At 39.6% G+C, this 25,200-nt stretch overlaps 1 protein-coding gene across 2 annotated transcripts in view; it reads left to right on the top strand.

Moving 5' to 3' along the window:
* Window positions 1-25,200, top strand: part of ATG2B (autophagy related 2B) — a 103,214-nt gene that overhangs the window by 41,311 nt on the left and 36,703 nt on the right. For both annotated transcript variants that reach the window (XM_063439825.1, XM_063439824.1), the window contains exons 20-30: window positions 3,018-3,190; window positions 4,378-4,528; window positions 7,389-7,591; window positions 8,198-8,278; window positions 8,367-8,473; window positions 9,512-9,604; window positions 19,246-19,316; window positions 19,732-19,799; window positions 22,405-22,575; window positions 23,304-23,445; window positions 24,244-24,446. In XM_063439825.1, coding sequence (XP_063295895.1) covers window positions 3,018-3,190; window positions 4,378-4,528; window positions 7,389-7,591; window positions 8,198-8,278; window positions 8,367-8,473; window positions 9,512-9,604; window positions 19,246-19,316; window positions 19,732-19,799; window positions 22,405-22,575; window positions 23,304-23,445; window positions 24,244-24,446 — 1,463 coding nt within the window. The remainder of the gene's footprint in view (window positions 1-3,017; window positions 3,191-4,377; window positions 4,529-7,388; window positions 7,592-8,197; window positions 8,279-8,366; window positions 8,474-9,511; window positions 9,605-19,245; window positions 19,317-19,731; window positions 19,800-22,404; window positions 22,576-23,303; window positions 23,446-24,243; window positions 24,447-25,200) is intronic.

Genomic DNA, 25,200 nt, shown 5'->3' with positions numbered 1-25,200 from the left:
TCCTGCTTTTTTTCAGCCTGCAGAGTAAGGCAACTGTCTCATTCAAAGCTAAAGCCTTTGAGATAGTTGTCTCAGAGTGATGTGTGTCCCTCTAATGAAACTTGTAACTTAAGTTATGGCATGTAGACTAGCTTTCTAGCATGTTGAAATGTTTTAGGATTTATTCATTAAACCAGAAATTGGAGAATTGCAAACTTTTGGTCAAAACTCACTATTTCATAAAGGGAATGGAAAAAAGTACGGGGGGGCGGGGCCTGGCAGCCAAGATGGCTAGACGTGGTCTCTGATAGCTCCAGCACCAGCAGCTGCAAAACCACTAATATTGACCAAAATACAGAAGCCAGCAGCATAAGGTGCTGGGAATATGCCACAGAACCTCGCAAGGAACAGAACGATGCCTGTCCTGCGTCGAACCACATCAAGTGAGGCTGAACTGGCCGTGCGGCCTAAACCGGAGCGGAGCCTAAAGCCTAGGAGAGGCGGCCGATCTCCTGGCGTAGGACCCGCATGCAAACGGGAAACACACTCTGCCCTGCTACCCCCCCCTTTGGACCGGCGGGGGTTATCCCGGTCCTCGCTGGGGTCGATTATCCCCACTCAAGCAACGAAGCCAGCGACCAAGCAAAAGGGCCTGGGCCCGACCAAGATGGCGGCACAGACGCGGCCCACGGCTGCACGACATCTTATCACACCCCCCAAGCATACCTTAGAGTTCTTCGATCGACTCGGCATAAGCCTCTGGTCGGAACTCAAGGCCAAAGGCCTGGCCTTTCAAACAGCGGTGAAACGAGCAGCGGCATGGATACGCCCTTCAACACGGCGCCAATTATGCTGGCTCTCAACCAAGGCCTCCAGGGCGACCTTCCGACAGAGGCGATCCTACAAACCCAGATGGTGGAAAACTCGGCTATATCCCCCGTGCTCCAATACTCACCAACGCTCTCACACACATCAAGGGGAGTCCGCCCAACTCGTTTACCACCCGACGACAATCATCACCATCGTCCCTCAAGCGGACCTCACCATCATCCAAGCACACGAGCAGGAAGGTCTGAACAGCCGGCGCGGCGAACAATCCACGCGGGCCTCAGGAGAGACCCGGATCCACAGAATGGGCATTGGTTAGCCATAAAACGCTCTAAAGACTGGAACCGGGGGAACCTCACCTGCACACCAGGGACAACTCTCTGTGCTCAGTCACAAACCCTCAGCGGACGTACCATTGCTGACCGGCTGCCTCCCTTTAACCACCGAGACACCTCATCGGGACGCCTGTAACTTCTACCCATGCAGATGTCAAGCCTAGCCCTGGACTACTGAGGACACTCTCCTCTGCAGATAAGCAAAGCTTACAAGAACTCTGTTATCAGCTTAAACTGTAAAGTTATAATTTTTTATGATTTTGCAATCAACCACTAAGCATGTTTTAACCCTTAAAGAACTTAACAACTCACAATCAATGCTTACCCAACGTGGCCTTAATACTGTAACTTAAACTACCATAAGCGATGACTTTGCCTCTTGGTTTAACAAGATATATTCTGCTCCCTGTGAATATCTTCTTGAGCCTAGATAGTGCAGAGAACTTAACAAGTACATGTCACTATGTATAGTAACTATTGGAGGTACACAATCATACATGCCTGAGTCCAGTCAGGCAAGATTGTAGACAAATCTGTGACCACACCAATTGTTTAAAAAATAAGCACTACACCGTTCAGACAGGGAATTATTACATTACATCAGCTAAGCTAAACTACGACCACACGTTACCTAAAAAACAATCGTTCTGTCTACACATGTTCAGTGTCTTGTTCGTTAACTTTAATAAGCTAACACTTATATACTATACCATAACAGGCATACTTCTACAGGAATCTCGCTGTGACTACTCAACCCTAGGCTGTCAGTTTAAAGTATCTAGAACCTAGCATTTGTTGAATTATCGTTTATAGACATAGTTCAAAATCTCATCTATTCTACTTTTGTTGGCACGCATAATACTGTTACCTTAGGCTAACCTCTGCTACAACCTCGCAATGTAACTACATAATGCGTACCTAAGCTAATGCATTGTTTAACATTTCTCATTTAACAGCCTACCCAGATAGGCATTGCTATCGGAATAGCTTGTTTCTTTTGTTATTTCTCTTACAAAACTAAAAATGTGCTGTATACTCATATGCCACTTTATGTTTTAACTGTTCGTTACATTACTGCTTGTGAATGCTATTGTGGCTAAACAAGCCTGTTGTTATACCATGCACAACAAAAATAAAGAATTTAAAAAAAAAAAAAAAAAAAAAAAAAAAAAAAAGTACAGCACACAAAGAGTCAGTGCATATGATTACCATTACATTCTGTGTGTGCTTACTGTACTCTTTAAAGTGGATTTTTATCACTTGTATTTTTTTATTTTTTATGCATTATCAAACGGATGCATTACATTCATATTCCCTTAAGATGTTTTCTACTCTGCAGCAAGGCCTCTGATCCTTCTGCTTTGATGTACACTTATGTCAGGAAGCAGCTGGAAAGATGTAGGAAATAGCGCTGATATCCCAGTAGCAAACTAGAGGCCTTATAGCAAAAGCTGTGAGATCTTATGGCTGCTATCTGCATTCTCTGGGCAACCTCAGTAAAGAACACACAGCTATACACTCACCGCTGCCTTCCTGACAAAAGTAAAGTGATGTCAAAGAGATGAGAAAAATACTTGTGCTTGGAATATTTCTAAGTATTCCTTTACTGCGTTAGAGTAGAGATTGTAGCCGTATTAGTCCAGTGATGTAGATGTAAAAAACAGATACAATTTGTGTCTTGTAATACCTTTTTTAATGGACTAACAGAATTTTTTAATGACAATTCGGGAGAACCTCCCTTTCTTAAGACTTGAGAAAGGGAGGTTCTTCTGAAAGCTTGTCATTAAAAGTCCAATAAAAAAGGTATTACAAGATACGAATTGGATCTGCTTTTTACCTTTACTGTGTTATTAAAAACATGTGTTGTTTCAGCAGATGAGGATAGTGGCTCTGAGGAAGAGCCTTTGCACTTTGATCACATTCTGGATTCAAACTACCACTGTCGAAGAAAGAAAAAAATGGACTCTCAGAACAAACCATCTCAGAGCTTCCTGTCTGTCCTCATCAATGTCAATCGTGGCCTGGCCTCTTTGTTCACAGATGTCAAGGTAAAATGATCTGCCAGTTTACAGCCCTGGTGCAATGTAGTAATTTTGTGTTTAGTGAATTTGTGGGTTTTTGGTTTTCTTAATCTTCTTTGTCAAATATGGAACTAATTTGCAAACTGGACAGATGTCGTCAATTTCAATCTTCAAGTCCATAACAGTACAAAATCCATTGATCTTCTCATATGTTTTCAAATCTTTACTGTTTCATGTGTGGTTGCAGGAGGACGTTTAATTAACATGCTGGCGTTGTGTATATTTAGGGCAATGCTGAGAAATATGCAATCCTACACTTGCAAAAAAACTGTTTTTTTTCATGCCATTAAAATTGTGGAACCACATCAAGAAAAACACATTATACATTCTCCACCATAGAATTTTTCTTATATAAGTTAAATAGATTCCCAGCAGATGAAAAGTATTCTATAATAAACATGGAACATTCCATGAATCCTCACTTGTTGTTCCTCATGAGCATCAGAAATGGGACAAATACTTTGTACTCTCCGCTTCTCTTGGAGTCCAAATACTATCAAGAGAGCTGGAGTACACTGGGCAACGTTCTGCTCCCCCTCTTTCCCTGATCCTCCTGGTATCCTAATCCTATCACAAGAGGCTAAGCAGACCTATCAAAGCTTTGCTTTGCCCCTTACTTAATCATACAGTGACCAGAGGTGAATTGCTTTCATTTAGTGAGCTAACGGTTAAGCTCCTAGTGTATATCTGATGTTGAAAAACATAACTTGCAGGTTGTAGAAAAAGCGGACTGCTCTAAAGTTGAATAGAAATAAGAGTGAATTAATTTCTAGTAAAACTGTTTAGAAGGGCACTAAATACACCAATACCACTACATTTAAATTTAGTGGTTTGGATCTCTAGATTGTTTCCCTTTTCTTTGGCAGAGAAAAACATTTCTGTTTCTGCGATTGCTCTGCATGAAAATAGTCTGACAATGCTTCTCTACGAGAAGCATCTGATTTTGACCAGAGATCATCAAGCATGACTATCTTACCATGGTGAAGCGAGTAGACTATCTTGGTATTGGATTACAGAAATTTTTAATGGTCTTTTTAGCTTTTATTTTGTTAATAAAGTGGAGGGCCCTACATCTAAAACAAGTAAGGAGCACATTTAACTTGAAAATAAATATATAACCAATTATTGTTGGTTGTTTTATTGTTTAATTCCAGCACGTCGATGGAAAAATTATGGAAGATAAACATGGTGAATTCTGGCTTGAATTTCGCAGTGGTTCATTGTTTAGTGTTACTAAATATGAAGGCTTTGAAGATAAAAGCTACATCTGTCTTCATGCAAACAGTTTGAGCTTGTACCATCAAGGTAAATAGGTCTGCTTTGTGTACAACTGTTGGATTGTCAAACTTAAACACGCCTGTTTTAAAGGAGGATTTTTTCCATCCACCTATGTTGAAATAGTTGATTTAAAGGGTTAGTGTTGGGGGAAAATGCACCCTATATTTTTTAAACATTTATGGCTGCTGTAAGTTTATACACAGCCAAGTTCTCTTTTATCCTGTACAGTGGTAGCATTCACTTTATTATTACTGTTTTTTTTTTGTTTTGTTTTACTCTGACAACTCAGTGTTTCTACACTAACCCTTAACATCAACTCTTCCATTATATTTTTAATGTGTTATTTAGATAATGTGTTATGAATGAAATACAAATATTAAATTACTTTCCTGCAAAGGGTTCTTCAGAGCACTGCTTAGTAGGTCTGCTTACAGGCAGATCCTTCCCAATCCAGAATTTGCTGCTTCAATCAATAGTGTCTCATTCTGGTCTATGGGGTCTGATCTTATTTCATAAACCCCCTGTCCAGCAAGTGTCTACAGAATAAGTAGTTTATCCACAAAGAGCAGTTCCATTCATCATCTACAATTTTAATGATTGGAACCGTTCACTTTTCAATAAACTGGTAGCTGCCATAGCAGCTTTAGCATTGCTGCTATAAGTTGATGCATAGTTCTCTGTTAAGTGAACCATACTGTGTTTTACTATCATTATTACACTGTATTGTTGTCCTGTAAAGCAGTAGCATTTTCTGGTGCCCTTCACTATTACCGTTTATTTACTTGTTTTCCGTGTGTTTCTTTTGCTATATGGGAGTAGAGAGGGACAGAGGGAGAGGTATTTGAGACAAATTTGACACTTACAACTAAGTGTTCCAGGCTGCCTGATTGACAGCCTAGGTGAGCTGTCTTATAGGGATTTTTAAAAATTGCTACTTCTCTAAGCCACTCTCAGGGTTCTCTAAGTACCATGTACTTTGCAGTATTACTGGTTTTACATATCAGGTGAGGTCAGATTGTCCAGCTTTTTAAATCACGAACCGCACAGCAGTCAGATGCATAGACTTTAGTTCGGGACTACTCAGTCAAAGGATTCCGTCAAGGAACACTTGGGTTGTTACACAGACTGGAGGCTGCAAAGTTCAAAAACCCTCAATAGCTGTTGTTTAGTGCCCCATATTAAACCAATAGTCATGCAGCCATGAAAGTGCAGGGTGCTTAATGAGTATAAAAAAAATAACCTGTGCTCCTCAAGGTCTATAAATCATATAGAAAAAAAATAATAAACTCAAAGCACACCACATAGTATTGCATGGAAAAATATTTATTCAAACACAAGATGTAATACACCCACAATATAAAGTGTATGCAGAGAATAAACCATGTAAACAGCCACACAAACTCACTATAAATCCAAAGTATATAAGAATGAAGGGTATACTAACCCAGAGCTGGAGACTCACACACTCCCCGACGTTTCGGCATTTAGCTTTCCGCCCTGAGCATGTAGGCTGTCCGACCAAGTAGAACATCAAAACCTTGCTGTCCTGCTTTTCTATTCCTTGTTTGTGTTGCACAAGGGTATCCATGCCCCCCTCATTACCCAAGACCCCTTTAGAGTGTCTGATAGTTTATCCTTATATACCACTCCACTTCTTCCTTTCTCTGGTTAATCCATTAAAAAAGCCACTGTCATTCTGTTATAATTATTTTGAGATTATCTCTTTATTTAATGGGGTTTATCCTTTTATTTTTTATCAGAGGAAATTCATTTTGAGAGTAGTTGACTCCACCAGTGTCCTGGTAATGATGTGGCATTTGTATGGTGTCTTATAGCTGCTTCCTTTCCCACAGTAAGTGTTGCGATCTTCACGCGGAGACAGTCATTTTTGCCTTCCACTACTTCTTCCTTAATGCTGCTGGTTCCATAGGAGGTACTTATGGAGAGTAGTGTCTTGTATGAAATTGATGCCATAGTATCACTAACTGTATCCACTTTTTTAACTGGTTTACTAGGCCATGCCTTTTTGTGTCCCCATGGTGGAAGGGATAATTCTGTCTGTTTAAATCCCTATGAATGCACTTTTATGTCACTCTATTATGTCATGTTGAATGTAGTGGATAATTTTTCCTCATTTTGTTTGCAAGGTTGTTTTCTAGGTATCCCCACGTTGTTCATCATGTATTGATTGTTAGCAATAATCTGCTATATGTCAGGGTGTGCATCCTTGGTCTCAAATTCCATTTGTGATAACTGCCTTTTAAAGGAATTGCCCTCTTTGTGGCAGTTTGGATGATGTTATAGTTTAGGTTTCTGGAAACAAGAGATCTCTATTTCAAGAACCAAGTAAACCTCTCCTAATCAATTTCATTCTTTTTTTGGTGAAATAATTTTGATTCAATTTGTAGATCCCTTTTACAGATGCGTGCCCCCCATTTGATATCAGTCAGGGTATTTTAGGGCTCACAAGACTCAGATTGTCAATCTGTGTTCTCAGGCTAGATTCTGAACCTATTAACAAAAGGATTTTTTTAACATATCTAAAAGGTAGTACACTTTGAGCAAATATTTGACGTTTGTACAGTTTTATTTCTGCTAGCATAACATTTGATATTTTGTGGGTGTTGGTTCCAAAAGGTAAGACATTTATGCAGTGAACCTATTAATACTAATATTGACATTTATACTTATTACTTGGCTTATTTTTTATATATTCATATGGGGCTGTTACATGAAATTTACACCGTTTGGCTGACAATGTCTCTCCTGGGATTTTAAGGTCCAACTTTCCTGAGTTGATTCCACTCAGATCTTACTTGTAATAATTTTTTTTTTTTTTTATTAAAACACGTAATATTATGTAACACCTTTTTATTTAATGTCACAGGGATGCTGGATGGTGTTGTGTCACCAAGTGATCTTCGGTTGCCCAGTGTGATCCGTCCCCTCTGGTTAGAGCCAACCATCTACTCCTCTGAAGAAGATGGGATTGCCAGTCGTAATGCCACTAATGGAGTTGGAGTGGACACTCTGAGCATGCTGACTGTAGCAGTTAAAATCCAGTCCGATAAAGCTGAAAGTAACACAAAGGTTGTTTCATTGTTGTAATTCAATTAGATTAACAAAATCTAAATTCATAAAATGTCAAATCTGGATTGCCAGGGGGTGAATTAAAAAAAAAAAGATCTGCATATATGTCCTTCTGCCTACAGCCGCGTAATGACAATTGTGTATACTAACGTATCTAATTTTACTTGTTCATCTTCCACAGCTTGCAAGGTAGATACTGCATTTGTTGTGGTTTGTAAGAATATGTTAAGAGACCATGGATGTTTATTATGACCATTGTCTTTTTAGTGGTTATCATTGGGTTGTATCCACAACATTGACAGTCTTATTCACCAAAGTGTGAATCATCAGGACTAAAGATTAAATGATACATTTAAAGGACCACTGTACTCACTACTTCATCTTAATGAAGTGGTTTGGTTGCAGTAGCCCTGTCTTTTTGGTCATCCTTCCAGCCACTAGATGCTGCATCCGTACCCACAACCAAATCAGACTTTTTTTTGTTTTTTAACATTCAACGTCTTCACGTCATCACGCATTGCATGATGTTATTCACTCCCTCTTTTGTTCAAGTGCACAAAACTTTATCCTGTTTTACATTGTGATTTCCCCCTCAATGTCTTCTAGGAATTTCTTGTTGCAGTGGGATTGCGTGGTGCCACTCTCCAGCACCGTGTCCTGCCATCCGCTCTCACTTGGCATGAGCAGGTAACACTGTTTCCAGTCTGACTCACTGTTGAAAATAATTTGTTTTCCCTTTAACATATTTAACATATCTCCTTTTTATTCACTACAGATTTTACAGTTTCTGAATATTTTGGATGAGCCAGTTTTAGGGTACAATCCACCAGCCTCTATAACAACCTTTCACGTTCACCTATGGAATTGTGCTCTGGATTACAGGTATTTGTGTTTGTGTAGCTCTCCCATTATTGTTTAACAAAACCTCCCGTTATATATACATTCTTCAAGGATTTTATGGTACAAAGTTCTACGTAATAATGTGTAAATCCTGGTGTCCTACGTTTTTCTTGTGCTTTATTTTGGCACCTGCGATAATCTTATTTGCTTAGATGGATATGCTACTTTATGGATCTTCTCAAATGGTCAACTTTTCTTCATTAGTGCAATTAGATACTGTAAAATTATGTTTTTACAGATTCTTATGTGTGAATAAAGTGCCTGGTCACTCTTAATGGAGCCCAACTTTGCTGATGGGGTTGAAAACAAAATCTAGGGGAAGAAAAGTGGTAACGAGTATAATATAATAAAAGAGAAAATAGGCTGTTGGTGAAGTGATAATTAGAGGGGACAATAGGGTAGATGAAGAGTGATGGTGAAATATAATGAGAGGAGAAGAGGTGATGGGGAATGATGAGAAAGAGAGTGAATATGGGGAAATGACATGGAAGGCAGTGCAATGGATCAGTTGGTTATAGAGATAAATAATTCGAGTGTATGAGATATGAGACACATGATAGGACAATGGTGAGATAATGAGAGGAGTGACAGAATGTAAGGGTAGTAGATAATGAGACGTAAAACAGATGGTGATGAGTGAGATGGTGAGAGAGGGTAGAGTATTTAATAGCTTATATAATGCTGCAAAAGGAAGGTTGATGGAGATAGGTAATGACAAGAATGACATTGTGGAGATGTTGGAGATACTCGGTTTGATTAATGATGCGCCATGATAACAGGTTACACACATACCAAATGTCTGTCTGTGTGAAAAACGTCAGTTCCCCTCGAGCCTTTGTCACCTTACTCAAATGGCTGATGATATAAGCTAATGTTACTGTACAAATTGAGGGCCATTGCAAATTCCCCAGACTATAACCATTACTGCTAAGCTTTTAAAAAAAGAAAACGATTTATTCAGGAAACTTTAATTTCGTTTACTTTATTTTAATGACTAATCCGTCCCATTTTCTTTTCCAGGCCTCTATTTTTACCCACCAGGGCTCTGTTGACTGTAGAAACTTTCAGTATTTCTTGCAGCGTTGCACTGGACAAGTCTTCTACTAGCCTCAGGTAAATCATATTTATTGAAAAACTTAATAATTCTCATTGGTCTTCGTGTCTTGATGCAATGCTGCTAATCAACAGCAGATGTCATATGGACAATGAGTTATGAAATGTTCTCTCACACACGTTGAGAAGCATGTTTTTTTTTTTTTGCCATCTACAGTTTTTATTGATTTTCCAGAATAAAAAACAAGTGTAAAGCATGCCATTATATAAGCTTATTCCAACCCTGATAGTTTCAAGTAGATCATTTCAGGTTTAACAACATATTAAGAAAGGGAGAACTGTTGTCGCCTAATATTTGGTAAGTTTCGTTGCATATTCTTTCAGCCACGTAGTTGGTGTTCCAGTCACCTGCTAATTGCTTTGTAAGTAAAGTTGTTAAATGTCTAATAGAGAAAAAAGAATAAATAGTAGCATTAACACCATAAAGCCTTGTTCTGGTTTTACTGTGCAAACCTTAAAGGGTTACTTTTAATAAAATACTATTTCTGGTTAGAGTAACCTTTACTGGCATGGTTCCCTTTTAAAGTAAAATAACTAAAGTTAAAACTTAACTGTACTTAGGATCAAGACCAAGTTCTCCAAGCAGTGTGATCCTCCTCCAGTGCCCTCACTCCCCCCTCAATGGAGGATGAGGGGATGTCTTAGAGGGAAGTATTAGCGGAGGACTTGGGCAGCATTGCGGACTTTTACTCTGCATGTCCAATGTTTTCACATTGTAACATTGCACATACAGACTGCAAGCACCATGGCCACTTCAAATCACTGAAATGGTCTTGGTGCTTGAAGTAACCCTTTAATAACTGCAAGTGGCTTAAGTTTTCCAAAAAGGCTTTCACAACACGTTGATGAGCTGAGCTGAGGCAGCTTCCTCGCTGACCCGTGTTTGGAACCTTGGAAATCTAACACAGAGGTAGTTTGGGAGGCTTGGTGGTGTGAGGAAGGGAGAGCAGAGATGAATCCCGGCGAGATAATAAGGGCTGGGCATGGGTGCCGCAAGAAAGTGGTTGTGGAGGAACAGAACTGCCCTTAATACAAGATGGATCAAAGCTTAAGGTGGTTGAAAGGTGTTTGCTCCAAAATATTAACAGCCCTTCAGATCTGAACATACTTGGAAGAGAGCTGTGCCTGAAGAAAAACTGCTAGCAGCAGACCTGTTGTCAAGGCCCTGGGTGCAGTGAGTCCTGAAGGGGAAGGAGAAAGAAGAGGGGAAAATGTCTGCTTAAACAACCAAAATAGAGGCTAATTTAATAAAAAAGTGAACTGCCCTAAATGAAAATATTTGCTATATATTTGCTGAAAGAGATTGAATTAAAAAAGAGAAGGGGAAAAAAGAGCGAGAAAAGAGATGAGAGGAACTCTAAATATAATTAAGACTCATATACTGTTATATCCATAAAGACTATAAAGTGAAAGAGTTACTAAATTAAAGGGGACAAAAGATAACAAGATATTTCTCGCCTACTGAAAGAGACTAAACCACAAAATGCTAATTGCTAACTCTACATATAAATAAGAAGTTATTGCAAATAAAGAGGTTTTTTTTTTTAAAGAGTTATTGCAAATAAAGGTGACCATAGTTAAAAAGTCAACAATTCACTGATTAATAAAAGAAAAAATATCAGTAGCTACTTGCTGCCTACAGACATAGATAGAGAGATTTTTTTTTCTCCCTTCTCATGGTCGCTCTGTTTTAAAGAGCTAAACTAGTTAAGCAGATAAAATGACCAGACAAAAACCCACTTCAAAAAAGAAGGAAAAACAAGAGAAGAAACTCTCAAACTTTTTTACGACACAGGTGGATAAGAGTGCAATGGAAAACTCTCAAATAGCAACCCCAAATAAAAGTCTGCTAGTTCAGGAGGCTTAACTGAGACGTGCAAGGCAAGATATCAGAGTAAGCAGTTGTTGTCTGAGAATGGTTAAATGTATTTCCATAAATGTACAGGGACTTAATTCGCCTGGAAAACGAGCCGAAGCATTTGATTATTTTAGGAAGGATTATTTTCCTACAGGAAACTTATTGTAGGAAAGCATTTAGCTTAAGATTCTGTCATGCTTCTGATCAGGTCAGATAAGAGACTTATACCGGGGTTAACTTTAAGTTCTTTATTGGTAATCCTTGACATGGTTTGTCTTGAAAACAATAAGAATAGCAGGACTTAAAGGGCAGTGGAAATAAAATAGACATAAGGAGAAGGCAGAACCTATAAACGAGATTACAGGTAAGTAAATTGAGGGGCATAAAATAAAGAGTTTAGACAATAAGCCCCAGACAGGTTATAAAGTAGTAGGACAACTTATAAGTGAGATTATAGGCAGAAGGTGGAAGGAGAACCTATAAACAAAATTATAGGCAATAGGAAGAAGGAGAACCTATAAACGAAATTATAGGCAATAGGAAGAAGGAGAACCTATAAGCGAAATTATAGGTAAGGACGATAAGAAGAAATAACAGAAATGAAGTTAGGCAGGTTATTAGATATCAGGAAAACCTATAAGTGATATTACAAGTAATTAAAGAGAAGGAAAACCTATACATGAAATTATAGGTTATAGATAGACAAAATACAACTAGACAGAACTAAACAGAATATAAAGGTTTGAAGGAATTCAGATTAGTTATACGTTTAATGGATTAACCTCTTTGGTTTGGAGGTAGTACTACAGGTTTTAGATATAGTTGCAAATATCACTTTCATAATGTTTGTTATATCCAGGTTAGTTGTGTAGTTTTTGGTAGGTGTACAGTAGGTTAGAAACAAAATAATAAGGAATCAAAGTCCAGTATGGAATTAAGCAGGTAGGAATTGTTGTAATAAAGCAGAATAAAGGAAACATCATTTTGGTTGCCAGGATAGGATCCTGACAGATTCATTCCTAGTAAGTTCTCTACAGTGATTTGTGCGCCTTTAGAAAAGGAAAGGAAAAGAGGAGTAGCATCATAAGTGATGACATAGAAGATAATGTACCAAGAGGCTGATGCTGAAGCAAGAGCTTTTTCTTTTCACCTTAAAAAAAACAAAACAACGGGGGCGGGGCCTGACCGCCATGGAGAGCAGACGTGCTTTGGAGGAGCAACTCCATGGCCCAGCAACTAAAAGCATGTTAAAGCCTAAAACAGCTCAAGACCTGGCAAACCAAGCAAAACCCTGTGCCTACAACTCACAGACTGAGTGGAAAAGCGGACAAAAAACAGTTGGGAAACCCGTAGCTCTACCGTGGCTGAAGCGGCATGGGACACGGCGGGCGGGGGACGCGGCCGTACCACTGGAATGGAGAAGCCAGAAAGATACCAGTCACATATCAGTGCCCCGTTACTCCCCCCTTCTGGACCCGGGGGGTGATCCCGGTCCGCCTCAGGAGGGCTACTCAGCTCACACAGCAGCACGCTGGGTGACAGGGGAAAGCGACACCGCACCTAACATGGCGGACGCCACGTGGCCTCCACGACCCAGCGCTCACCAAGAGGACATCCTCACCAGACTAGACCGGCATTTCACAAATTTTTGGCGGCAGTTAGAAAGGCGGATGAAATGTCCTGACCCTCGACCGACTACTACTCACAAATTACTGCGAAGTCCCCCTCCCAAGCCAGCAACTCTACCAGCGGGTAAAATCCCAACATGGCGTCGGATCAAGTACCGCTCCCCACCCAAACACAAAGCGGCACCGCAGAAGCCTCACAGGGGAATACAAGTGAGGTCACACCCGCAGCCGAAGATGGGGAAAGGGACCCCAAAGCGACCAAAAAATCGACCTACCTGAGGAAAGACCCATGCCCATTACAGACACCACAAACCCGGGGAACAGCGGTACTACCCTCCAGAGAGGCCAAGGACAAGCGGGACGCCGGGCACAAACCACACCTCGCATTGCCACAAAGATGCACCCAGGCACCCACGAGATCTCCTAGGGACGATATGGACTTACCAAGCCGAGGTATTGGCTGACAGTGCCACATACCCTCGAGCAAGGACTTGCAGTTATAACCCAGCCTACTGGTACCAAGACAAACAATGCTGTTTAAAAGATGTCATAGTTATTGTTTTGTTTTGTTTTTTATTTATGTTTGGTTAACTACTGGCTGTCTGCCTTTACCTAAATTCTTTTAATTGCCTGTAACGCAGCCTACCCTAGCGACGATAGACCACATGTTAATTATTGGTGACTCCCATTAGTACCTTACTGACTCCAATGCCTAGTATCCTACCAGCCACGAGAGTATACTGCTTTTATCCTACCACTGGGCTTGGCAACTCAGAACTGCTAGACAAGATCACCCGCACAACCTGCACTAGATAAAACTGATCTAAAATAGATACTAGCATTGCATGTTAGGCCCTATTTACATTTACATTACCAATTCAAGCTATAATTTTTGTTATTATGTCTAAGACCTGGTTACCTCACCATAACGTGACCTATCAAGCGTTAACTCTAAGGCACTAATCGTACGCCCCTGCATAACCCAAGCCACTACTATAGTCTAACTTTGTCCTTCATTATTAAAAATGTGCCGATAACCTACTGTTCTATCACACTAGTATAGCATGAGCACTGTTCCTCATGGCACATACTTGTTAAAATCCTACTCGATATTACGCTTATGTCTACCTATTTTTAATATTATCTCGTTAAACTCGTTAGAAATGAAACGCCAAATTGCTAAAAAAAATTGCAAGTTATCTATATACCACATATATGTTTATCACTCTATAATCGCGCTTGTGAGAGCTAATGTGGCTGTACAAGCACTGTTGTAATCTCCTATGCATAACAAAAATAAAAACATTTAAAAAAAATATATATATATATATTTTTTTTTGAATAAAACACCACATGTACTGTATTCATTAAATGTAAATTTCAACACCTTTTGTATGTGCAAAATAGATATCTTACACACCCCCAAATAAAAACACACTTCTTAGTGGCATATTAAAAAGACATGCTTGTCTTTCTTAATAAAACAAGGAGCATAGGAACAATGCTCCTTGTTAGCAGAGATTCAAAAGGGACTGTTTAAGCTGGTTAATGTCTAGGCTCTCAATAATCTATTAAATAAAATAGACACAATAAAGCAAATTGCTCTTGGCTGGAGATTTTAATCGCATATTAGATGCAAGCTTAGATAGAAAAAACAGGAATGAGGGGCTTAAGAACAAAAACACTATATCTCAATCAGATCATTTTCAGCGCATTATTAAAAAAACCTGGCCTGTTGGATATATGGCATAAATATCACCCTAGGGAAAGAGATTTTACATGTTTTTCTAGATTTTTTTTCATATTCAAGGATTGTTTTATTTCTGGGAAACAAGATAATAGCAAATAGGGTCAACTCATTTTTCTGATTGATGAAATTACGTGGTCAGACCACAATGCTTTAATTATGGATCTCTTACCGCATAATAAAAAAAAGCCAAAAGGACTGAGTGGCGCCTAAACGATAACATTCTTTTTTGAAAAGAAAATAGATAATATATATTAGAGATGATGGAAAAGGATTTCTTAGAAAATGAAGGGAAAGATGTATCCCTGCCAGTAGTATGGAGCGCCTATAAATGCGTTATAAGAGTATATCTTATCAAATTATCAATCGCAAAGAAAAGCTAGAGGAGTCTCTCTCACTGAACTGTATATACATTTTTATAAGCTCTCTAAAGAAAATAAAATGTTACCGAATAAGGAGAAAAGTATAAAACTAGTAGCAAGATAAATGAGTTATTAATAGAGGAAAAGAAATAGGAATCTCCAATAGGGATGTGCATGGGGAAAAAAAATTGTTTTGGTTCGGCATTCGAAACTTTGGCAACTTCAGACCTTCGGGACATCGGAATTTCGGGACTTCGGAAGGTTCTATTGCAGCCGCATAGTAGATAACTCCCTAATTCCCACGGTATTAGGGAGCTATCTACCAAAAGGCTGACAGACCTAAATTGGTCTTTTAGCCAAATCTACTAATACTAAGTAAAAATTACTTAGTATTAGTACATTCTGCCCCTACTCGCTATACCGCAAGTAGGGGCATGTCTATTAAACAGTGAGCAGCCTGTGGCTGCTGACTGTTTAAAAAAACAAAACAAAACGGGGCCCCCCTCCCGAGCCCCCACCTGTGCCGTGAGTGGGGGCTTTTAAACTCAAGGGGGGACCTATTGCCCCCACCCCTGAGTGGCAGGTGGGGGCCCTATATTACTTCCAAGGGGGGAGACCTATTGTCCTTCCCCTGGCCCCCACCCCTGAGCTGTGGGGGCCCTAAATTACTTGAAAGGGAATCTCCAATAGGAATGTGCATGGGGAAAAAATTTGGTTTGGTTCGGCATTCCGAATTGCCTCCCCCCCCGGCCCCCACCCCTGAGTGGTGGGTGGGGGCCCTAAAATACTTCAAAGGGGGCGACCTATTGTCCTCCCCCCTGACCCCCACCCTTGAACGGTGGGTGGGGGCTCTAAAGTAAAATAAAAGGGGGGGGGGCGACCTATTGTCTTCCACCCAGGCCCCCACCCCTGAGCTGTGAGTGAGAGCCCTAAATTACTTGAAAGGGGGGGTACCTATTGTCCTCCTCCCCGCCCCCATCCCTGAGCAGTGGGTGGGGGCCCTAAAATACTTGAAAGGGGGTGGGATTTATTGTCCTCCCCTCTGGCCCCCACCCCTTCGCGGCGGGTGGGGGCCCTAAATAACAATAAGGGGGGGACCTATTGTCCTCCCCCCCGGCCCCCAGCCCTGAGCGGTGGGTGGGGGCCCTAAATTAGAATAAGGGGGAGACCTATTGTCCTCCCCCCTGGCCCCCACCCCTGAGCAGTGGGTGGGGGCACTAAATACCAATAAGGGGGGGAACAAAAAAAATAATAATCCATCTTCACCCATGGAGGGCTCCGCGCAGACAGAGCTCTGCAGAGTGGGGGAAGGCTTATAAAGCCTTGCCCCGCCCTGCAATTAGGATAAGAACACTGATTGGTTAGTTTAAAGGACCACTCTAGGCACCCAGACCACTTCAGATTAATGAGGTGGTCTGGGTGCCAGGTCCTTCTAGGGTTAACCCATTTTTTCATAAACATAGCAGTTTCAGAGAAACTGCTATGTTTATGAATGGGTTAAGCCTTCCCCCTATGTCCTCTAGTGGCTGTCTCATTGACAGCCGCTAGAGGCGCTTGCGTGCTTCTCACTGTGATTTTCACAGTGAGAGCACGCCAGCGTCCATAGGAAAGCATTGTGAATGCTTTCCTATGTGACCGGCTGAATGCGCGCGCAGCTCTTGCCGCGCGTGCGCATTCAGCCGACGGGGAGGAGAAGAGGAGGATCGGAGGAGGAGATCAGGAGGAGATCTCTCCGCCCAGCGCTGGAAAAAGGTAAGTTTTTACCCCTTTCCCCTTTCCAGAGCCGGGCGGGAGGGGGTCCCTGAGGGTGGGGGCACCCTCAGGGCACTCTAGTGCCAGGAAAACGAGTATGCTTTCCTGGCACTAGAGTGGTCCTTTAAGCCAATCAGAGTGCTCTGTGTCATTTTACACAGCGTGGGAAATTTCCAAAGGATTTTCCCACGCTGTGTAAAATGACTCCTAATACTCTGATCTGATGGCTTGAAATCCATCCAATCAGGGTGCGCTGTGTCATTTTACACAGCGTGGGAAAGTTCTTTGGAATTTTCCCACGCTGTGTAAAATGACACAGAGCACTCTGATTGGTTAGCTTGAAATCCAGCCAATCAGAGTGTTGTTATGAGTCAAATTACACAGCGTGGGAAAATTCCAAAGAACTTTCCCACGCTGTGTAAAATGTCACAGAGCACTCCGATTGGCTGGATATCAAGCTAACCAACCAGAGTGCTCTGAGCCTAATATCAGGGCGGGACGATTTTTTTTTTCGGTCTGTTTTTTTTTTTTTATTGCGATGGTCATTATGGATTTTTATTTGGCCTTTTTTGGGGGGCTGAAAAAAGATTTTAGAAAAAAGAAGACATCAAATGTTTTTTTGTTTTTTTTACAGGTACTTATTCCCCTTCATTATTTTTAGGGTGAGGGGGGTAGGTTGGGGTTCATTTTTTGGGGGAGGGGGGTTACTAGGGTTTTGGGGACCCCATGTTACCTGGGGGGTTACATTTTTATTTAGGGCCCCCACCCGCCGCTCAGGGGTGGGGGCCAGGGGGGAGGACAATAGGTCCCCCCTCCCCCATATTTTACTTTAGGGCCCCCACCCGCCGTTCAGGGGAGGGTGCAGGGGGGAGGGGGGGGGGCGGCAATAGGTTTTTTTTTTTTTTTTTTTTACAGTGAGCAGCCACAAGCTGCTCACTGTTTACTAGACATCTCCCTACTCGCGGTATAGTGAGTAGGGCCATAATTTACTAATATTAAGTAATCTTTACTTAGTATTAGTAAATTTGGCTGAAAGACCAATTTGGGTCTTTCAGCCTTTTAGTAGATAGCTCCCTAATACTGTGGGAATTAAGGAGTTATCTACTTATTCATTCCTGTCATTTCATTGACAGGCTAAGTAACTTACATTTTATATGAATGTATGTTACTTGATTGTTGTAAGTGTTGCAAATGTTTACAGCTGAATCCTGGCTATGTTTGTATACTTTTTATTTAAAATTGTATACAGTGTAACATTCTTCATTCTTCCACTGGGTAGGTATATTAGTACTTAGGCAATACTGTGCTTCGGCACTTCGGGACTTTGGCAATTCGGAACTTAGGCAATTCAGCTATTCGGACATTTGGAAGTACCCGAATGTCTGAATGGGCCGAAATTCGTCCGAATTCACATTCGGACCAAAACAAATTGCACATGTCTAATCTCCAATATTTAAAAATACATTGGTATTATAAGAGTAGTAGAGCAGATAGGCTACTCTCAAATAAATTAGAGCAGAAAAATGAAAAATATCTATAGGATTAGAACAGAGAAGGAGTTTTGCATGGCTCCAAAATAAATCAGAGCAGCATTTAATGACTATTACAAACAACTATATAATTTAAGCACAGATAGAAAGAAACCTCCTTATTTTGAATATTATGTAAATAGAAGAATGCCAAAAGTATCTAAGGAACTGTTGGAAAGTCTTTATGACAAAAGGAGAAATAAAAATAGCAATAAATAAATAAAAAATTAATAAAGCACCAGGACCTGATGGATATACAAACAGGTTTTATGAAATATTTAGGGATCTATTGTCCAAACGTCTCTCCAGTGTGCTCAATGAGATAATTATCAATCGCACTTCTCCTAAAGAAATGTTACGTGCAAACATCGATCCCATTCTGAAACTGGACAAAAACCCAGGAATATTATCAATTTACCGTCCCATCTCCCTTCTAAATTGAGATGTTAAGATCTATGCCACTGTCCTTGCTAAGAGGCTGAAGATCCCAGGATTGATACAAAAAGATCAAGTTTGATTTGTACCAGGCAGACTTGCTACTAGTGGACGAAGGCGGGTTATGGACACATGCAACGCGGCACAACTTATGAACATCCCCCTTCTGACCCTGACATTGGACGCAGAGAAGGCCTTTGACAGGGTCAGATGGGATTTTCTCGATAAAACTCTGATGGCATTTTGATACAATTTGGATAAATAAAAGAAATTAAAATAAATTAATTAATTAAAATAAACTAATAAAGGAAATGCTGTATTTTCTTTCAGGATAATTTTGGATGAAGCCACTCTGCATTTATCGGATAAGTGTAATGCCATAGCTGTAAATCTAAGCCGAGGTGAGTAAGCAGAGATTATATAAGTGGTGGATGCAAGATGAACTGGTTATAATTTCAGGTCTGAAAAGTTATATTGAGAGTGATGTCAAGTAAGACCCAGAGTAAGTCTAGTCTCACACTATGTAATCCCAGATTTGAGTTTATCACTATGAAGGATAGCATTGTACTTATCTCATGCAATATTCAATTCCTTGATCGAGTTATAATTTAATACTTGCATTTCTAATAGGGAAAAATAATGATTACGGTAGGGCTGTAGTAGCCAATAAATAATACCGTTGCTGGCAAAGCATCATGGGATTTGTAGTTCTGGAAAAAAACTGATGAACTGCTTTTTGACAATCCCTGAAAACAGGTCTTAAAATTAGATGGATCCTTTTTCATGCAATTTCATCTGAAATAATTTATTTTCCAGATTATGTTCGAGTTGTGGACATGGGACTTTTAGAGCTGACTATACAAGCTGTAAAAATTGGAGAAAAGGTGACATTTTAACTTAGTTGTGTATTTTGTAAAAAAAAGTGGTTATATCTGCCTTGCCTAGTAATTTATTTTATATATAACAGTATACCTTTACCAGGCTCCATGGGTCCTAGAGTATAGATATAAATCATTTATTCTAAAAAAACAAAACCTTCTTCCTGTATTTTTTTTTTTTCATTATTAGAGCAGACCAGAGAGGTGCCTTCCTGTATATAAAGGATCAGTGACAGTTTCACAGTAGTTATTTAAATTGTATGAATTAGCTATATTCAACCAGTAAATGCAGCTTACATTTTCAGATACGTAACTAACCATCTTCATCTCTATAACTAAACGCTACAGACTTCATTTCCTTTGTCCACATTTCATGGAAGCTTAGTACAAAGATCTAAGCCATGCAAGAACTCATAACATAGTTTTATGTTAGTTACACCATCTTTCTATCGGCTTACTTTTTAGTCTCAGCCCTAAAGGTATAACATTCGTGGAATACCAAGCATCATTATTATTATTATTAAAGTGAAGTAAATCATAATGCTCATATATTGTTTCTTTTTTTACTGTGTTTTTATATCATTGAGAAGCTCCCAAATTTAGGGCAATTTAGCAGAGTGGGGAAAAAAAAAATCTGCCATCTAAGTATAGTAGGATATTTTATTCTGCAATTCTTCTATATATGTAAATTTTGGCAGGTTGTTTTTCAACTCACCACAATGCTTTGTTTAATGAATAAATTCCAATGTGTTTATTCCTCGATATTTTAACGGAACAGGCCAAACATTATAACCACTACAATGCACTGTAGTGGTTATGGTACCAGGAGGGCTTTGGCATTAGCCCAGGTAAGATATCAAACCATTTCCAGACAGTTTGGCAACTCATCTGGGATTTGCCAGGTGCCAGTCTCCTCCCCCAAAAAGCCAGAAGCCCTCTGCATTGAGCTAGCCCAGCAGTGAACCCCACTTAAGTTGTAAAATCATTTGCAAATGGCTTATCTTCTTACCCTAGGATAGTGACACCACAACCACTAAAGTGGCTAATTCAGCTGTTTATCAATGTTTAACCCAGAACTTCTAGAAGGCAAATCCATTCTTTACTGTCATTTTGCAGCTTTCTGAGCTACTAGGAAACATCTACAGTAACACTGTACCCCCCCACTCACCTAGACACTATTACTGAGGCTGCTGTAGTGTGTGTTGGAATATTATTAATTTTTATCTATGGATTATCAGCCAATGGGTTTTAACTCATTAAGTACTAATAACCCTCTTTGTCAACACTTTTGTTCTGTAAACTCCGTAAAGACTCAAAAAATAGATACATCTATAATTTAAAAATATAGGTTGTAGTACTTATTTGATGGCAATATTCTATAAAACTGCTGATGATAAACAAGTAGGGGTAACACTATTACTTGGTGGACCAGATTATGATAATGATAAGGAGCATCACTGATCTTTAAATCAGAACTGTTTTTTTCATGGCAGTAACCGTATTAATAATCCTCAGCTCTCCACAATCATTTCCAAGAGTTTATTTAACTATAATAATAATAATAACAACTAGTATTTATATAGAGCCTTTCTCCCAGTGGGCCTCAAAGCGCTTTTCAGAGCACGCTCTCGGAATTAACCAAATCGGCCATCAATTGAGTAAAAATAACATCTATTACTATCCAGCTGCCAATTTGGTTAATTCCGAGAGCGTGCTCTGAAAAGCGATTTGAGGCCCACTGGGAGAAAGGCTCTATATAAATACTATTTTTACTCAATTGATGGTACTCATTTTATTGACCTCGGAAGGATGAGGGCTGAGTTGATTTGAACCTGTGACCTTGCATTTTTGGGCAGGCTTGTAGTCAGGGAATTTGCCAGCTTATTGATCAACATTTCCTTATACCAAAGTGCCTCAAGCCTCATGTTGTCAAAACTTTCCTACTATTTTGGATACTTGAAGAAACTTCACTTGGAAATCATTGCAAAGTGCTGAGGACTATGATTACTGTTAACTAAACTGAAGCTCAGAACAGAATCTTTAAACTGTGTGCACCCGCGCTCAGATCTTGGGAAATTTCCATGGGGGTGCCTGATACTTATCACATTGTGACTTCCCTGAAAGTGACACATCCTCATTCTCTTATACTAGAAATGATATTGAAGCAATTTCTCTTGTTAGTAGCGAAGCAGAAGTGAGTTAAACACTTAATTTGTTTATTTATTACTTATTACAGCACTGCCACATTCAAGGTTACTCAGGTTTTCTGCAGAGTAAATGTGTGCAAACACATGCATTCTACATTCCTTCCAGGATGCCATATGCATACATACATACATACATACATATTTATGTATGAAACGGTTGTTTGCTTTGGCTGTACCTTAGCAACATAGGCATACAGCTCAAATAAAGGAGAATTTTGAAGAAAAAAAAAGGGATCCATTAGTGCAATAATATTGTGTAACAATTCCGCTTTAAGGGTCGAAGTGCCAGACGAGTAAGTTGTGAATTGCTTTCTAACGTGTTTCTTTTAAATATGATGTTTATTGTAACTGGTTGGTTATATAGTTGCTGGCTGGTTCTAACAACTTTTCTCACTCCCTGGCAGTATAAACCACGTTTTCAGATGCATTGTTCTAGTGATGTGATACATATTCGCACATGTTCCGATTCGTGCGCTGCCTTAATGAACCTAATCCAATACATTGCCAGCTATGGTGATCTAAACCCACCGAACAGGACAGAAACGTCTTCTGGGGTGCACAAAAAAAGTAAAAAGGTGGGTCAAGTATTATAGCTGTTGGTAATGCACATATGAATAAATGCATTATTAGGAGGAAATAACTACAAAACGCATTTTCATAAACAAACGCATTTTGAGAACAGCTTGTAAACTGTGTGCCAGGGAAAGCCCTATTTTTATGTTGGTGATTGACGGAGTGTACTCAAAGTGGGTTGGCCAAGCCTATCAATGATATCCAGATTGGATAGTGGCTTTGATAAAGCTAGAGTACTTCTTCAAGACTGCCCCTTTTCTACAACTTGTACTTAAAAGGGAGTTTTACCTTTTCTAATAGTGGATTTCCCTTTCGGGCACCCCAATAAGTGCTATTGATGTGTGTACTGGAGTGAATCGGAGCAGAAATAAATATATGAAAACACTTTTGCCTCCATAGTATTTCTTGGTGCTGGCACAGCCATCTTTCTATAATGAAATAGACAACTTCTTGCACAGGGCGCTCATGCTTATTAATGTGGGTTTGATTTACACAGTATGCCAGAGTGTGCCTTGATATTCTTGCATATGATGAAAAATAAATGTATATACATACATATATAATACATTTTTAATTACTAAATAACCCATCCTATTCTTAATTTCATGAGTTTTACAGTTGTGTAAATATGAAATAAATCACCCTTCTCCATTAATGACTAAATTCAATGATGTGTTCGAATGTTAAATACATACATTATTAGCCTACATGAATGTTTTGTCCATTGCAGACTGATAAACGTGATGGGTCCAGTTCTCAAGGTTCTGTGCTGGCTGATGCAGAACAGCAAATATTAAGTGACTTAATGAGTGATGCTATGGAAGATACAGACATGCAGCAGGCTGGCTCTCCTATGAACCTTCAAATGAATGGTAAAAAAACAGTCACTTAGGTACATTTTATAAAGTTAGCATTTTACTAGCTTGTTCTGTAGGATGGTACCCCTAGTTCATAGTTATAAACCCTTCTATACCTTCTTTAGCCTAATTCCCACATTAAAGGCACTTTACCACCAACTTAATTGACTGAGCCTTTTAAATGTCTAAAAACAAGGGTAAGAAAGAGAGAAAATGAGTGAGAATGCTTGCACACTGCATGCCTACTTGGGTATTGTATATAAAATAGTTTCAGCTCGTACCACCATTAAATAATATTTTTTTATTTGTATTTTTACCAAGTCGTGTTAGGCATGACCGGTGCATTTTAAATATAGAATGATCTCCATAACTTATTTATCCCATAAAATTGCAGATGTTGCATCTGTCTATCTGTCTTACTCCATTCTTTATCACCTCCAATCCTTTGCCCTTGCTCACATTACATTACCTGCTCTTTATTCTTTGTTTAATTGTCTTCATCCAACCGCATTAATTTCGGACTACGGCCTATTGACCTCTCTGCAAAAAACAACAACAAACAAACAAACACACACACACACACTGTAGTGTTTGCTGTTTGTCCTCCATTTCTATTTTAGTTACGTGATATAATCATTATTTATATATAAAGAATTAAGCATTCAGACCTAAGATAATGCTCTACAGAACAAGAGTTTAATGAGCAGTTACGTGGGAAAACTCATGAATACAATCCATGTAAAGGAGTTTGTTGAGGTGGTTGTACATTTAATTTCTGTCTGTATTTTAATTAGTCACATTTGCTTTATTAAGGAATTTCTGGGATTAAATCCGAATCTTTAGAGCAGCCGTGCTCAGATCTCTTCCTGTTTCCCGATGAAAGCAGCACCATGTCTGAAGAATCCAGTCCTGCATTTTCTGCCGCAACTCCACATCTTCTAAGTGAAGCGATAATGGATGCTCATTCAGAAAGTGATGACTTCTGTATTCTTTATGCACCTAAAGCAGCTGTTTTGGTGAGAATTTTAAACGGCCCTCGGGGAGAACATATTTTTGAAACAAGAAGTATGAACATACAATGTGTTTGTTTCCCTAAGTAAATGGAAGGTTTTGCTTTCTCAGTATGATGAGAGCACATGTAGAGATCTTTCTGAACTTTTGTGACATTAGGCTCATCACTCTTGGAGAGGCAGAGCACAACCACAAACCATTGCCCTTCTAGATCCATAGTTCTGGGTCTGCCCTTCAAGGGAGATGTAAGAATTGACATTTTAAGGTTTATATTAAGACCTATTATCTGCTGCTACAGGTGTAATATTTCAGCATGGTTGGGGGAAGCTGTGCCTCCTTTCTTGCTACCACGTAGAAAAAGTTTCTCCCTTTCAAGCCACAAGGTCAGTGAGCAGATGACAGGCAGACCTATCTGATGTTCAACTTGAAGGTCCACACATCTTACTGGCTCCAATTTCAAGACCCAAGAGCATCATTAACCTAAGTGAACTTACATTTTTTTTCCCATGTAGGAACACACTGGCTTGTTACCATATTTTCTTATAGGAGAACTCTCAAGGAGTATGGAGATCCCTGACCAACCTTACTCTTCTACACATATTTTTGTTAGCTATCTTTTGCATAAGAAGTACTGCCGTAGTGCCTGAGACGTATTACAAAATATTGTACACTTTTTTAATGCGAAGTTCACACTACATTATATTAAAGAGACAAGTTGGTGTCTTAGCTCTTCCGTGAGTAACTACAGTGCTTCATTTG

This window comes from Pelobates fuscus, chromosome 13 (assembly GCF_036172605.1).
Source record: "Pelobates fuscus isolate aPelFus1 chromosome 13, aPelFus1.pri, whole genome shotgun sequence".
NCBI lineage: Eukaryota > Metazoa > Chordata > Amphibia > Anura > Pelobatidae > Pelobates > Pelobates fuscus.
Note: the sequence above shows the minus strand (reverse complement) of the source record. Positions and strands in the feature narration are given on the sequence as shown.